Source organism: Eucyclogobius newberryi, unplaced genomic scaffold (assembly GCF_026437365.1).
Source record: "Eucyclogobius newberryi isolate DKJ021-1_F unplaced genomic scaffold, fEucNew1.0.hap1 SCAF_4, whole genome shotgun sequence".
Lineage (NCBI taxonomy): Eukaryota > Metazoa > Chordata > Actinopteri > Gobiiformes > Gobiidae > Eucyclogobius > Eucyclogobius newberryi.
Window position 1 is genome coordinate 21,173,441 of NW_027316056.1, and position 14,749 is coordinate 21,188,189.

The following is a 14,749-nucleotide window of genomic DNA, read 5'->3' on the forward strand; positions in this document are numbered from 1 at the left end:
CAGATCATATCTCTGTGCACATCCTTTGGCAAGAGATTCTGTGCAACATTTCCATTTGTCGCTCCACAGTGAAATGTAGTCAAGGGAAAGACTGATGGTTCAATATACAGTGGAAAAAAGAGTCAGGTAATTTCATGCGCGCTGAGCTGATCACTTCATCATTAGTGAAAGAGTAGCTTCACACTCCTGCCCAACTTCCCCTGCACCAGACATTTTCATTTACATTTTTATAGTCACAGGGCAAAGAGTTCACATAGAAATTGAGAAATAAGAACTCTAATCGGCAAGTCAATGGCAATGCTCTGTTGACATGGATGTTCTTCTTCTTGCAGTGATAATATACGTATTACTGCCTATGAATATCTACATATTTCAAACATGAGTGGAAAATGTTGTGTTAAAAAAAATATCTGGAAATTGATGATTATCCAACATTATGTCTCTAATCGTACCCATTAGATATTTTTCAAGATCCATTAAATGCCATATTAATTGTAATACTCTACTCTAATGGGAATAATACAATCTTCTAGGATTGGCTCCTTGAACCATTAGCACTGAACATCCTTTAATGTGTTTCAAATTACTTGCTATGATGATAATCGAGGTTGAAAAATAAATATGTATAACTGCTTTCGAGTAACCTTGCCAACAAAAAGCAAACAAAAAGACTAATGAGAAATCCAACCTATGGTGTGATTATGCTAAATGGCATATACTTTACATCAGGGGTCTTCAACCTGTAGCTACCAGCAGCTCCCCACCCCACAGCTCACACCCCAAAGGATTTAGGAATCTCAGCCATTTTCATTTTGTAAAAACCTACGGGGGAAAATAATTGGAAAACTAATGTATTTGTTTACCTTTTTTAGAGATACTGTACATATTACATTTATGTTTATGGGACACAAGTGGGTCAAGTCTCCCATTCGTACATGAGTGTTCCATGGAAAAAGTTCAAATGGTTGTCACCGGGACAACGTTTTTTTTAATCAAAATGTTTCGACTGTCATCTGGAAGTCATTTTCAATCTGAAGGTCTGAGACGGTGCTCTGAGCTAGATTACCCCTGCTCTAAAATAGCTTTGTGTATGAGAGATAAACTTTTGCTGAAGATATCCAAGTCAGGATCAGTGGGTTAAAACAATGTAGTTTTTTTAGGTAAACTGTGAATGAACATTTAGACGTTAAAGTAGTTTTTGAATGTATTTTAATACATTCAAGCTGCTGTTTCTTTCGCTGGATGTCTTCACTGCGGTCTACGTCTGCTCTAATGCCACACAGCTTTTCTAATGATGTGATGAGAGCTGTACGCCGACTGAGTAAAAGCCCAACTCTTTTTCCGCGTGAGCATATATATGGAGAGCGATGCATACAAAGTCATTCATTTGATCCTAACGCCAAAACGCGCTCGTGTCGGGCTTCCTTGGCTTGTGCCATGATCAATCATGTTGGCAGATTGGAGACTCAGCGTGTCACTCCAAAGACATTATCTTTAAGAGCTGGAGGCTGGTACGGCATTATCAACATCTGGAGCTATTGTACGGCAAAGGCACACGCTCAATATGCCGTGTAAATGCTGCAATCTTGTATTTTTCTAAAGATGGGATAAAACTTTAATGACTCCCGTGGGGAATTTGCATGTTTGGAGCAGTGCTGTGTATAGAGAGAAAGGTAGGAGAACAAATACAGCAGCATGGATGATAATGTGTCCGGATTACCAGCGATAGATAAAAGGAGCGTTAATAGGTTAGCAGTGAGGTTTTGTGGCTTCATTATTCAACTGCAAGTGTAAATGAAGGACTTTATGCCACTTGCTGCATTTCCTCTATACTCTGGATGTATTTGAACAACTGAACAGTGACTAAACTTTTGAAATAAATTGAATCTGAAGAAGATGGATGGATAGATGGATGAATCTGTACTTTGTCTTTCATCTGAAGATATATAGGCATATGCAACAGTACTTATTGGATTCTTAGGAGTTACGGGGGAGGAAAACAGAATTAGGAAAACAGAGACAAAACCAATCAGTATCAGTTGACAAAACACGTCACAACTTGCGATGTGACTCCCCACGACAAAGAACACAGGATAAATAATAAAACCACTGCAGTCACATTAAGTCTGCATGACCAACTGTTTGAACAATAATTGGGAAAGTGAGTGTCTCTTTTTTGTAAAGAGAAACTTAAAAAGTATGAATATGATAAATCATTTTCAATAGTAGAACGTCTTCAAAATGCACCTAAACATTAAGCTGAAATTGATAATATGAAGCAAGAATAATATAGTTTGCTTTAATCGTTACAACATCCTTTACTTCACTTTTCCTCTATATACTCTCAAAATTATTTTCACCTTTGTTTATTTACCTTATATTCTCCCACATAATGAAAAAGAAGAAAATAAATAAGTTATATATCTCTTGTGAAAAAAAATCTCAAAAAAATCTGTTTTATGTATTTCTACCGAGATAATGATAAGAGCGGCTGTTTGCGTTTGTGTGCCCGCTTTATAGGCTGATCTCCCACTGAGGTGCTATCAGTTGTTCTCCCAGTTTCCTCCATGTGCAATACCTCCCGCCTGGAAACTGGCTGTGCTGCTACTTTGTCATCCTCAGAAGAAATCACAGTCCCCCAGCCCAATATATGAAAGCTACACATTCTCCTCGGTCTACTGTAAAAAAACTGAAAAACATTGTTACCGTTACACTGTAAACTAATTCCATTATGTGGCATTATTTTATACATGATCTCTTTCAGACGGCTTCATAGCATCCAAGCATCCTGCATGATCAAAAGGATGCAAAAAGTGCCCATAAGAAAATCACTGCAAATATATTAGGATTGTCATATTGTTGAGAATAACACAGTTTAAGAATAACAGCGTAACTAACTGCTGTGAAAAGGTGAGGAAAATATGGTAGTGCTCACACAACACACTTCTCTTGCACCAGAGGACTGGACAAACAGCTCCTCCTCTGGACAAACAGCTCCTCCTCTGGACAAACAGCTCCTCCTCTGGATAAACAGCCAGCCCACCTGCACTGTGATCCAGAAACTGTCAGCACAGGGAAAATTGGGTGTGACTGTGTACAAATAGCTTAGAGCTCAAGATCTGAGCAGGCTGAGGTCCGTGTGAGCTTGCATGCTTGCAAAGGGCTTGAGTGGCATCAATTAAATTGTGAGACACTCACACGGACAGCGGAATGGGCTGTATAGCCCATTAGCTGGTGCCAGGATAAACAGTTGGGTGGACTGTGAGAGAACTGGCTGGGTTTGTGGGCTTTCTTCCGTTCCATTGCCTCAAAACACAGCAGACACCTATTATCTCATGCACTAGCCTCTGCATTCTGCTGTCCGTGTGCGTGGCTCACTTTCATCGAAGCCACTGAAGGCCCTTTACAACATGCACGCTCACACAAACCTCAGACTGCTGCTCGGATGAGCATTGTCTTGAATAGGCTTAAGTATACGAAATTTCCCCATGTGTGGACAAATAAAGGCTTATCTTATCTTATATGTGTTGCATTGATTGCCCTCTTATACAAATTGCTGCAGTATAAAATCATTTTGTAAATTGCACTCTGAGGCCTGTGTGTATGTCTCAACACAGAGCAGCTCTTGGTGTTCGCAGATCACATGCCCCACACCTCTTTCTGCACCGAGCTTCAACTATCGCTGTTTACAAGATACAAGCGATAGACTCAGAGGTGGAGAGGCAAACAGCTGAGTACACACATTTAGAGACATTTAAACTGCACCAGAAACAGATGTGCTGCAATATGGTAAGAATGTCTGATACTTTGCCCTGAAGATGTACATCACACATCTGATGATGACTCAAGTATCTATTAGCAAAAACCAATAAAGACAAACACGACTCAACAAGGTCAACAGCTGTAACAGACGTGTGCTTGGTTTGAAATGTGAATGTGTGTTTCAGGCTGTATAAGCTCAGATCAACAGACAATCATATATTGACAATCTGTAGGGTCTGACAAAAAGAGACATCATTTGTACAAGACCCTGGCAAGTCAAACCTTAATCTGCAATAAAACAGTAATGAAGCCGGCGTAAATTCAGCCTGGAAGACCAAACTCCACCCAATCTACGTCCACTGCTACGCCAGGGCCACCTGCTCTCCAGCCTCAATCAATGCACCCAAGTCACTCCTCCCCGTGGCTCGTCGCACATCCTCTGCACCCAATCAGATCACAGCATGCCCCATTTAAACCCTCATGCAGTTGTCTCGGCCGCTTCAGACCGTACTGCGACCCACCAGCTCCCCTCCTCCTCCTCTGCATCCCTCTCATCATCATCACCATCCTCTGTACCCTCTTCTCATATCTACCACCACCAGTCTCCAGGCCCCGGGGAGACATCTAATACAATTGTATTACGGAGCGCACATAATCGCAATGTCTTCCGCCGGGGTCCGAGCGCCAAATAACCCATGTAATAAAGCTCACTAAACGGTCCTTTCTGTGTTTGTCTGAGTCTCTCCAGGGTGAAATCACATATACATGACACTGATGGTACAGAACTTCAGACTGCAGTATCTCTATTAATAATACAAATCAGATAGTCTTCTTATTAGAGACCTGGTTTATAATGGCCTCCTTAAAAAAAAAAGCAACTCCTTAGAAGATAAGATGTTTACTTCCATGTGCTTTTAATCTAACTTGTTTTAAACTCATAAAAAGACGGTTACAAAGCTGCGCTGAGGCTTACTGTACACAGCGAAGGGGAAATCTGATCCATGTAAACAAAAAGAACAGCAGTTTAACATTGAGAAAGGTTTAGCTTGAGCAGAATTCTTATCATTTACACAGTGGTTTAGTATTTAATATGAAAAAGTGTCCCTGCTTGTAGGTGTTAGGGTTAGGTCTCCAAGTCTGTAAAGGTTCTGGTGCTCAGAGAAACAGTGTGCTGTGATCTAATATAGATTGTTCCCATAAGCGTGCAGGGTTGTTTTTGGCTTGGTTGTGCTTGCTCTCTTTGTTCTCAGTGATTTTTGTGTCGGATCAATAGGACACCAAACAGAAGAGGCCACAACTGCTTCTCAAACTATAGAATATTGTTTTGGCAGAGCATTCTTTATTTTAAAATAGTTTTATAAATGCTTTTTGTGTGAGGAATATATGGTCTTAAAAGTCTTCATTACCAGCAGCAGATGTAACAAAGGGGGAAAATGCATATTATCTCAAGATGTTGTTCAGTTTGTAATTATTATGCGAGTTTCTTTGTGAAAACTAATTCTGGCAGTGTGTCTCCAGTGTGAGACCGGGACACAGGAAGTAACACTTCTGCTTCTACTAACAATCTAATAATTCATTGCTTGGAGTTACATAAAGTCTTGTCAATTCTAATCAATTTGAGGATGAAGTCACGTTTAAACCATAAGATTGTAAAGTTTTTTTTCCCAAAAGGGGTGCTTCAAAGAGACTATGGCACATTCTAAATTTTAATGATTTCCAATTACTTTGACATAAACCTCGGCTTTTTAATAAAAAAAAACAGCTGGGGGCAGGCTCACTCACTGTTCATGAGCTAATTAGGTAACGTTCATACACCATCCTACACCGGGGCTCCATCTTGTAGCCCACAGGAAAATCAACTCTGCCCTGTCACACCTTTGAAACTTGAGTCGGAAGTGACCCTGATTCAGATCTCTTTGTAGTTCTTAAAAAGCATTTCAGGATTTTAAAGTCAATTAAACACAATAGCCAAGATTACGCTTGAACCTATGACTCCAAATCATAGGTCAGCATAATGAGGACTGTTTTTATTGCACTTTTTCTGTATCCCAACACGTGTATACGTACTAATTGAAATGAGTCCTGACCCCAGTTTCGTGAGACAGAATAAAGTTCTGATGGATGCGCGGTTAAAGGGGAAAGAGAAAACAGTGAATAATTTAGACCTTCTTTACTTCAAGGACTCGTAAAATTTTACAGTGCATAATTGGATGGAATTGGACCCAGCCCGAGTTTCTACAGCCATTAAGTATTATTAGTGTGCTTGTCATATTGAGCTTTCACAACATGTTTTAGATACATTTACTCTCACAAAGCAAATGCCAATGTTTAGCACAGTAAACAAACCTATTATCCATTAGTTAATGGGGGATAAAACAAACACATCTAAGTGCATTGCTTCTAAATGTGGTGTCAATGACCTTAAAAAGTTACATTGTTGTTGAAATAAGAAAACTGGTAAATCAGTCTATAGTTGCAACGCACAACAAGAATCGTTGCCCATGGACTGGCATGAATTGTAAAAGTTTTATATTTCACCGATCAGTTTAGTACTTTATTAAATATATTTTTATTAGGGATGTCACGATTTTTAGAGTTACCATGAATGTGAGTAGAAATATCGCAATTATTCCCGATTGTTGGCACTTTGACATCTTTCGTTTCTTTGGAAATCTTTCCTTTGCTTTCTTTCTCAAGTCTAATTAATTACCATTTGTCAATAGCTTTATGAAATCCAACTTTCTGAACAAAAAAGTAATGATCCTGTCCCATAAGCAGCCGCATAAAAAAGTACTTTACACGTAGGAGTTTTGAAGGATCGACTCATTGTTACTGCCAACGATTTTCCTGAATATTATTTATTTAGTTCTTGATTATCCATAAACTCAATAATCTTGACATCCCAAATGTAATTTTATATATGATCACTAACACAACATCGCAAGCCCACAAATATCTTTATATATTAACGTGCATCAGTCATCGTTAAACTCAACCGCATTTCAATCCCATAACTGCGCAGCCTCTTTGTGACAGAAAAACCCTTTCCCATGCCCCACACTAAGACAGCACTTTAAGTTGTACTGCTGAACTCTTTGACGTATAGAGTGTCCAGTCAGAAGGAAAGGACTACAAAGGACAGATCCCTCTCCCTGTTGTCCATGCCCTGCGTCTGGGGAGGCTTCTCATGACCCCGGGACCTGGCGATAGGCTCAGAGCGGGTCAGTCCGGAACAGGGGGATTGACTGCGCTGCTCTCTCCACCTTAAGTAACCAATAGTCCACTGGCTACCGTCAGCATTTTAGTCTAATTAATGATTGATTTGTCCAACTGAAAAACTAAAATGAAGTTGCAGCTGTTTTGTGACGTATACTTTCTAATAAAAACATAATGAATTGAAACAAACGTTTACCAGCAGTGTTTTTAATTGGCACATTAAGCCCAAACCAGACCATGTAAAGACAATAAGGGAAACTACAGTATCAAAATGAGGCCGTGTTTATAGCTATAGATAGGTTTGTAGATGTACACATTTGGGATAAATTAAATGAGGTGTCACACAGGGCATATGATTTTAGCCGACAAAAAAAACCCTTGGTCGACTAAATATAAGCCCTGTCAATCAATTAGTCGACTAAAAGAATGTGTGGCAGATACAGAAGTGAGACAGACGTGAATAGGAACAATTGGAACTGATGCTGTACTCAGTGCAAGTACATACAAAGAAAGTACAATTACTTTAACAAATGACTCAATTACAATGATGTATTATATTTGTAATGAGTTACTTTCCATCCCTGGTATTAAGTATATAGGTATCTGACCCAAACTGCACTCATAAGACTAAGACTATGGGAGATCATGGAAAAACAACTATTTATACAGGAAACAGTGTATTTATATGTAAAAAGGATTAAACTAATAATGAATTCCCAAATCTTCAGCTAACTCTCCGTGTCTTCTCCTTTTTGTGGTTGTCCCATATGAATACTTATCATCTAAATAAACAAATTAGTCCACTAATACACAGTTTGGTCAGCGATGAATTAAAAGTAACTACTAAAGACATACAGCCCTTTGTTTTAAAGCGGCTGCTCGTCCTTGTTTCTTGCATTATCTAATGACTGTTCCCTGATTGGATTGCTTGTCTGTAGATTACATGAACGTATTGCAGCCATAGCAGTTGGTAAAACAATGGGGACAACCTCTATCTAATAAAAAGGGAGCACCGCGTTTGGTACAATGGGTATGATCTATAATACAGATGCATAATTATATCTGCTGCTACAGTAATGCCATTACAGAGGATTTAAATGTGTGTGTTGTCCAATCATTTTCCTTGTGGAGTTACACCGCGAGGCACCAGCTATTTTCCATGCACACTATTAGACCTAAATGGATGTTTGAGGCTGTGAACATTCTATTACAGTCAATTTTATTATATCATAATAAGTACTCATGTAGTGGTAATTAATTATGTAATAAGGGCCATGCACTCGTGAAATTACCCAGGCCTTAAGGAGACTGGGAATGAAGTTATCTCCAGGCAATCTGCTCTCAGTTTGAACCAGAGTAATAATACCTTCATCCTTATGCGTGTTCACTTTTATTTATGACTTGCCTCTATTGCGATACCTCAATGGAAGTAGTGTTTTATTCTGAACTACAGGAGATCTTCCAGTTAGAGTCCAGGCAAACTTAGAATCTATAGAGAAGTGGCCCACAATAGACCTGTGGTATATTCTATTCTTTGTAATTTTGTGTATTTTTTGTACATCAACACTCCTTCCTTTGCCCGTTCTTGAAATCCCAACACAAGCTGTAGTGTAGCTTTAGTTCTTGCTGTTTTGTTGTTTTGAACTAAAGTGCTGTTTCAGCTCCATCTTGCACCGATGAAAAGCAGCCGTGTTATCTCTGTGCTGCACTATCTGAGAACCATACCTGCTTCTATTGTTAAACATTTAGGTTCCCTTCACAACAGGCACAACCTGCTTTCATTAGCACTGCATCCTCGTGCCAAACTTTCTCTCAACTCCTTCCGCTCTTTCCATTCTGTCTGCATGTTGTGGTTGGCAGCTTGCACATTGTCGATCCTAACCTCTTTCTCCGCTGCTCTTTAGTCACTCACTGTCAGAGCACATAATACTTTAAAAGATGCCAGCCACAGCACTTTTACAGTGGAGTGTCTTTGTGTCTGTCCCGCAGCTGCTGCTCATGCACTCGTAAGAGGCAAAACAGTTTGAGGAAAGAGAAGAAAACACCTGAAGTCAGTAAGTGCGCGGCTTATACTGGTTATCACAGCTGCAGCTTTGAAAGTGCAAACAGCAAATATGCACGGCGCCATGGTGGTGGAGAGTGTTTTGTTTCTGTACCACTGGAATAACCCACTTCTCTGCTACAATACCACAGTTAAAAGGGTTTGTTATTGACATTTTTGGGACTAGTATATTCCTGTTTTATGGAAATGTAGAACTCTCAGTGTGGCGTAATATTTTCCCCTCATGCTTTTTTAACATTATCACGTTAGAATTTGAATATAACATATAACATTTTTATGTTGTAACAATAAATTTAATGTTTTAACGACTTTATATTCTTGTTTGAACAACTTTGTTTTCTACTTTTTTTTGCTCATATCCATGGTTGTAAAGGGCAAGTCGCTGGAAGGTGAAGCTGTGCGCGATCTGCAGGAAAAGCCAGGCGCTTTTCTCTTTGCTGATTACAAGATCCAGCATCTGCAAAGTCATTACACGCTCTGAACGTGCGCTTCTGTCTCGAGGCTCATTGACACAAGGTTTCAAAAATAGGCCTTGGAGCTTATTGAAGGAGACCTATGTCCACAAGTTGAGTGTGTATCACTTAAACATGAGCAAAACTCTGTGATGGTGCTGCATCTGGTGATCAAGCACAATTCCTCTGAAACACACAAATACAGTGTGTGTGTGTGTGTGTGTGTGTGTGTGTGTGTGTGTGTGTGTGTGTGTGTGAGTGTGTGTGTGTGTGTGTGTGTGTGTGTGTGTGTGTGTGTGTGTGTGTGTGTGTGTGTGTGTGAGTGTGTGTGTGAGTGTGTGTGTGAGTGTGAGTGTGAGTGTGAGTGTGAGTGTGAGTGTGAGTGTGTGTGTGAGTGTGAGTGTGAGTGTGAGTGTGAGTGTGAGTGTGAGTGTGAGTGTGAGTGTGAGTGTGAGTGTGAGTGTGAGTGTGAGTGTGAGTGTGAGTGTGAGTGTGAGTGTGAGTGTGAGTGTGAGTGTGAGTGTGAGTGTGAGTGTGAGTGTGAGTGTGAGTGTGAGTGTGAGTGTGAGTGTGAGTGTGAGTGTGAGTGTGAGTGTGCATTAGTGCATGTAAATGCAATTATGGCTTAAACGTGACTTCATCCTCAAGTAAAGTAGTTAAAATGAGAAAATAAAGTAAAATGAAAATAAAATCAACACAAGGGTTAGGATTAGGACATTTTAACACAAAATACTGAACAAAACCTTTTTACCCCACACTGTTTTTTCTATGGTTCCAGTATTTTCCGGACTTTAAGTCGCACATTTTTTCATAGTTTTAGCCGGCTTATATGGCGACTAATACTCCAGAGCGACTTTTATGTGATATTATTCATTATTTTCACACTGGCAACCGCATTTCACATGTTGATTATTTTCACATGACAACCACAAGAGGCTCTAGGCTCTAAGCGACGCAGAAGAAGAATCTGCACTTCCTCTACCTCCAGAGTTTGTGGAGTTGTTTAGAAGTGACACCGAGGAAGAAGAATTCAATGGATTTAGTGATTTGGGGTAATACTGATGCTTTGGTAAACATGTTAGCTTGTTCTTTATGCTATAGTTATCTCAATAACTGTTAATATGTTACGTTAACATACCAGACACTTACCACAGTTCTGTCTGTGCGTCATGTAGCTGAAGGTGTTACGTTAGCATACGCACACCTATTCACCCTGTTCTTTTATCAAATATATTTCCCAAAAAATGCAACTTATACACCGGAAAATACAATACAATATATACAATTGTGAACATAGACGTTTACTGAAGCATTTGAGATCCTGAAAGGGACACTGACTAAACGGGGCGGACACAAAACATGATATTGCAGCTGTGTGAGGGCAGGAATGCAGGTCAACAATAGTAATGTTAAAACATGTAAATATAAAAGCGATGTGCCCCAGTTCGACAGAATGTACGAGGAGATGTTTACACAACATTAGGTTAAAGCCAAGTAGCATTTGGACACGCCCCCAACACCACCCACTGTAGTTCTTCTCATTTAGCCATGACCTGCAGTTTTTTAGTTTAGCTTTAAATACGACAAAACCTTGATTGCCTCTGTAGAAAATATATAAAAATGAAGGATATTGGGTAAAATTTGCCTCTGACCTTGATACTTGCTGGTAGTGTGAGTAAAGTTCACAGTTCAGTAGAGAACATGCATTTATTGGCACAGGCCCTGCAACAGCGACCTGTCAATCACACCATGATTTGGGACCTGGGGAGTTTCTAAACCCTTTGGAGAGAAACAGTACAGTTACTGCACTTGATTAATCACAGCTCTAACTATTGATGACCTTCTTCTTCAAGTCAAACAGCGATGGAGAAGACGGGGTAAAAGTGGGCGATAAGATCAAATGATTAGACTTCTATAATTATTAGATTGTGTTATCGTAATGCTTTTCAGATAGATTCTGCTGTGCGAATGCAGACACATGTCATATACCTTCCTTCTATTGGCTCTATCATACTCTGAGTAAGTGTATATGAGCAAAGAAGAGAACCGTACCATAGCCCATGGAAATGCGCTCCGTTGTTTCCAAGTTATATTTCCTCGGCCATCATCAAAGTGCAAAAAGTAACAGTAAAGTGTAATTGAATCATACGTAGCCTGTTTCCTTCTTACCGCTCGGTGTTGAAGTGTAAGATAGATCATTAGGTTTAATGGACTTCAGCCCTGTCATTACATGTCCCATTTACCTTCACTGCATAACATTCTGCTTTTCATATCGGCACTAGAAGAGGGCATTAGGACGAGAGGAGCCGAGGATAAGTGCCAGACTAAATGTGACGGCCCAGACCAAAGCCACACAGTTGAATTTGAATGAAAAAAATGATTAAGAAGGTGTTTGGAGGTGAAGAGAAATGAATTGTAGTGAAGACCTAGAGGAAAAGTACATTTGGTCAACTGTATTATTGTGAATCAGTTACAGGACTAAAGATGTTTGTGAATGCACTGGAAAAATTACCATGTTTTGTTAATAAGTGCTTGAAAAAAGTCATATTTATCTTGTTTTGAGTATATTTTAAATAAGATAGTCAATGGAACAAGTATAGAATATCTTATTTTACTTAAAATAAAAATAAGCATTTTCTAATTATGTCTATCCTCTCATATAAAGCTTTTGGGATAACACTTTTTTTTTTTAAAAGAAGCGAAAGTCGCATTGTTAAAATAGCAGATTAAATGCAATTATACATGAAGGCATAAATATCCAATGTTGTTCTGATTTCTTGCTAAAAATCTTAATTATATACCCAACTGAGCAAGCAAAATGTCACATTTGCAAGCAACTCAGTGTGGGAAAATAAACACAATTAATGGCTCTTTGTGTCAATATTAATCAGAAAATGAGGGAACAGGCTGAGAGTGGTGCTGAAGCGACATTAGGTGAGACTAAGTCCTTTCATTACACATTGATTAGCTAATATTGACATGTTGGGCACAATTAAAATGTTCATTTCCTCTGATATTTAAGAGAAATAAAATGTCAACATGAAACCCAAGAACTGCACAATAATTAAATGGGAGGGTTTACAATATAGTTTTCCATATGTCAGCAGTGCATTTTGAGTTTATAACTACAACAGACAAATGACTGTAATAAAGACGTTTTTTATTTTCTTTTGACTGATTTTAAGATAAGGTTCTGAGGTATAGTCTTAAATATAAGATAAGATAGAACAACTTTATCATTGCTTTTCCTGTAAGGTTCCACAATATGACATTACACATATTTAAATAGCTTTATCTACTTGTATCCATGGAGATAGATACGTTTTATACAATAGTGTGGACCTGTCTTCACAGAAACAAGCAGATGACAGACAATCATGTTCTTCTCAATTGTCCTGAATTGTATTTGCCAAAAAAACAGATGATGAATGTGTATTTGAACCTGGAGTTCAGATGCCAGTGAAAATCTCCTGTTTAATCCGTGCTCCAACTTCCCAAGAGCAGGTGCCAAAGGAGGGCTGTTCTTGTCGACGTCTGACCTCAGATCCCGGAGGCCTCCCAGCACTGCCAATCACCAGTACACTGCTTTTAACAACCCGCAAATGACTCTACAACACATGATGCCCACACTCTGCCACTTCAACCTTTTTACTTACAAGTTTCAACCTGAAATGTTTTTCTGCGGTTCTGTTTCCAAAGCTATTATTTATGAAAACATCAATATTCTAACAAGGCTACAATATTCACAACAGCTTGTAAAGTGAACCAATGTGCCAGACAGCACATGCCCGAGTGCAAAAACCTACTTTACAGATATTCACAAAGTACAGTACTTACTTTAGATCTTGGAAGGGTTCGGCTCGTACATGGGACGTTTCCACAGAATGGCTAAACACAACACCTTCATTCCCTATAGAGAGAGAGAGAGAGAGAGGAGAGAGGTGAGAGAGAGAGAGAGAGAGAGGAGAGAGGTGAGAGAGAGAGAGAGAGAGAGAGAGGAGAGAGAGAGAGGAGAGAGGTGAGAGAGGGGGAGGTGAGAGAGAGAGAGGAGAGAGAGAGAGAGATAAAGGTGAGAGAGGGAGAGGTGAGAGAGAGAGAGAGATAAAAGTAAGAGAGGGAGAGGTGAGAGAGAGAGAGGAGAGAGAGAGAGAGAGAGAGATAAAGGTGAGAGAGGGAGAGGTGAGAGAGAGAGAGAGATAAAAGTAAGAGAGGGAGAGGTGAGAGAGAGAGAGAGAGAGATAAAGGTGAGAGAGGGAGAAGTGAGAGAGAGAGGAGAGAGAGAGATAAAGGTGAGAGAGGGAGAAGTGTGAGAGAGAGAGAGAGAGATAAAGGTGAGAGAGGGAGAGGTGAGAGAGAGAGAGAGAGAGAGAGAGAGAGGAGAGAGAGAGATAAAGGTGAGAGAGGGAGAAGTGAGAGAGAGAGAGAGAGATATATAAAGGTGAGAGAGGGAGAAGTGAGAGAGAGAGAGAGATAAAAGTAAGAGAGGGAGAGGTGAGAGAGAGAGAGAGAGAGAGATAAAGGTGAGAGAGGGAGAAGTGATAGAGAGAGGAGAGAGAGAGATAAAGGTGAGAGAGGGAGAAGTGTGAGAGAGAGAGAGAGAGAGAGATAAAGGTGAGAGAGGGAGAGGTGAGAGAGAGAGAGAGATATATAAAGGTGAGAGAGGGAGAAGTGAGAGAGAGAGAGATAAAGGTGAGAGAGGGAGAAGTGAGAGAGAGAGAGATATATAAAGGTGAGAGGGAGAAGTGAGAGAGAGAGAGAGATAAAGGTGAGAGAGGGAGAAGTGTTAGAGAGAGAGAGAGATAAAGGTGAGAGAGGGAGAAGTGAGAGAGAGAGAGAGATATATAAAGGTGAGAGAGGGAGAAGTGAGAGAGAGAGAGAGATATATAAAGGTGAGAGGGAGAAGTGAGAGAGAGAGAGAGATAAAGGTGAGAGAGGGAGAAGTGTGAGAGAGAGAGAGAGATAAAGGTGAGAGAGGGAGAAGTGAGAGAGAGAGAGATATATAAAGGTGAGAGGGAGAAGTGAGAGAGAGAGAGAGATAAAGGTGAGAGAGGGAGAAGTGAGAGAGAGAGAGAGAGAGAGAGAGAGGAGAGAGAGAGAGAGAGAGATAAAGGTGAGAGAGGGAGAAGTGAGAGAGAGAGAGAGAGAGAGGAGAGAGAGAGAGAGAGAGAGAGAGATAGAGAGAATACAAGTCAGAAAACTTTGAAATATTCCTTATCACTGGGTTAAGTACATTCATAGTTTACTTTTCTGCAGTTTT

General features: G+C 39.9%; 1 protein-coding gene across 1 annotated transcript in view; it reads right to left on the reverse strand.

Annotated features, from left to right (window-relative positions):
* LOC140377171 (zeta-sarcoglycan-like) overlaps positions 1 to 14,749 on the reverse strand; it is a 352,061-nt gene that overhangs the window by 49,947 nt on the left and 287,365 nt on the right. The window contains exon 6 of the mRNA XM_072462496.1: positions 13,330 to 13,402. Coding sequence (XP_072318597.1) covers positions 13,330 to 13,402 — 73 coding nt within the window. The remainder of the gene's footprint in view (positions 1 to 13,329; positions 13,403 to 14,749) is intronic.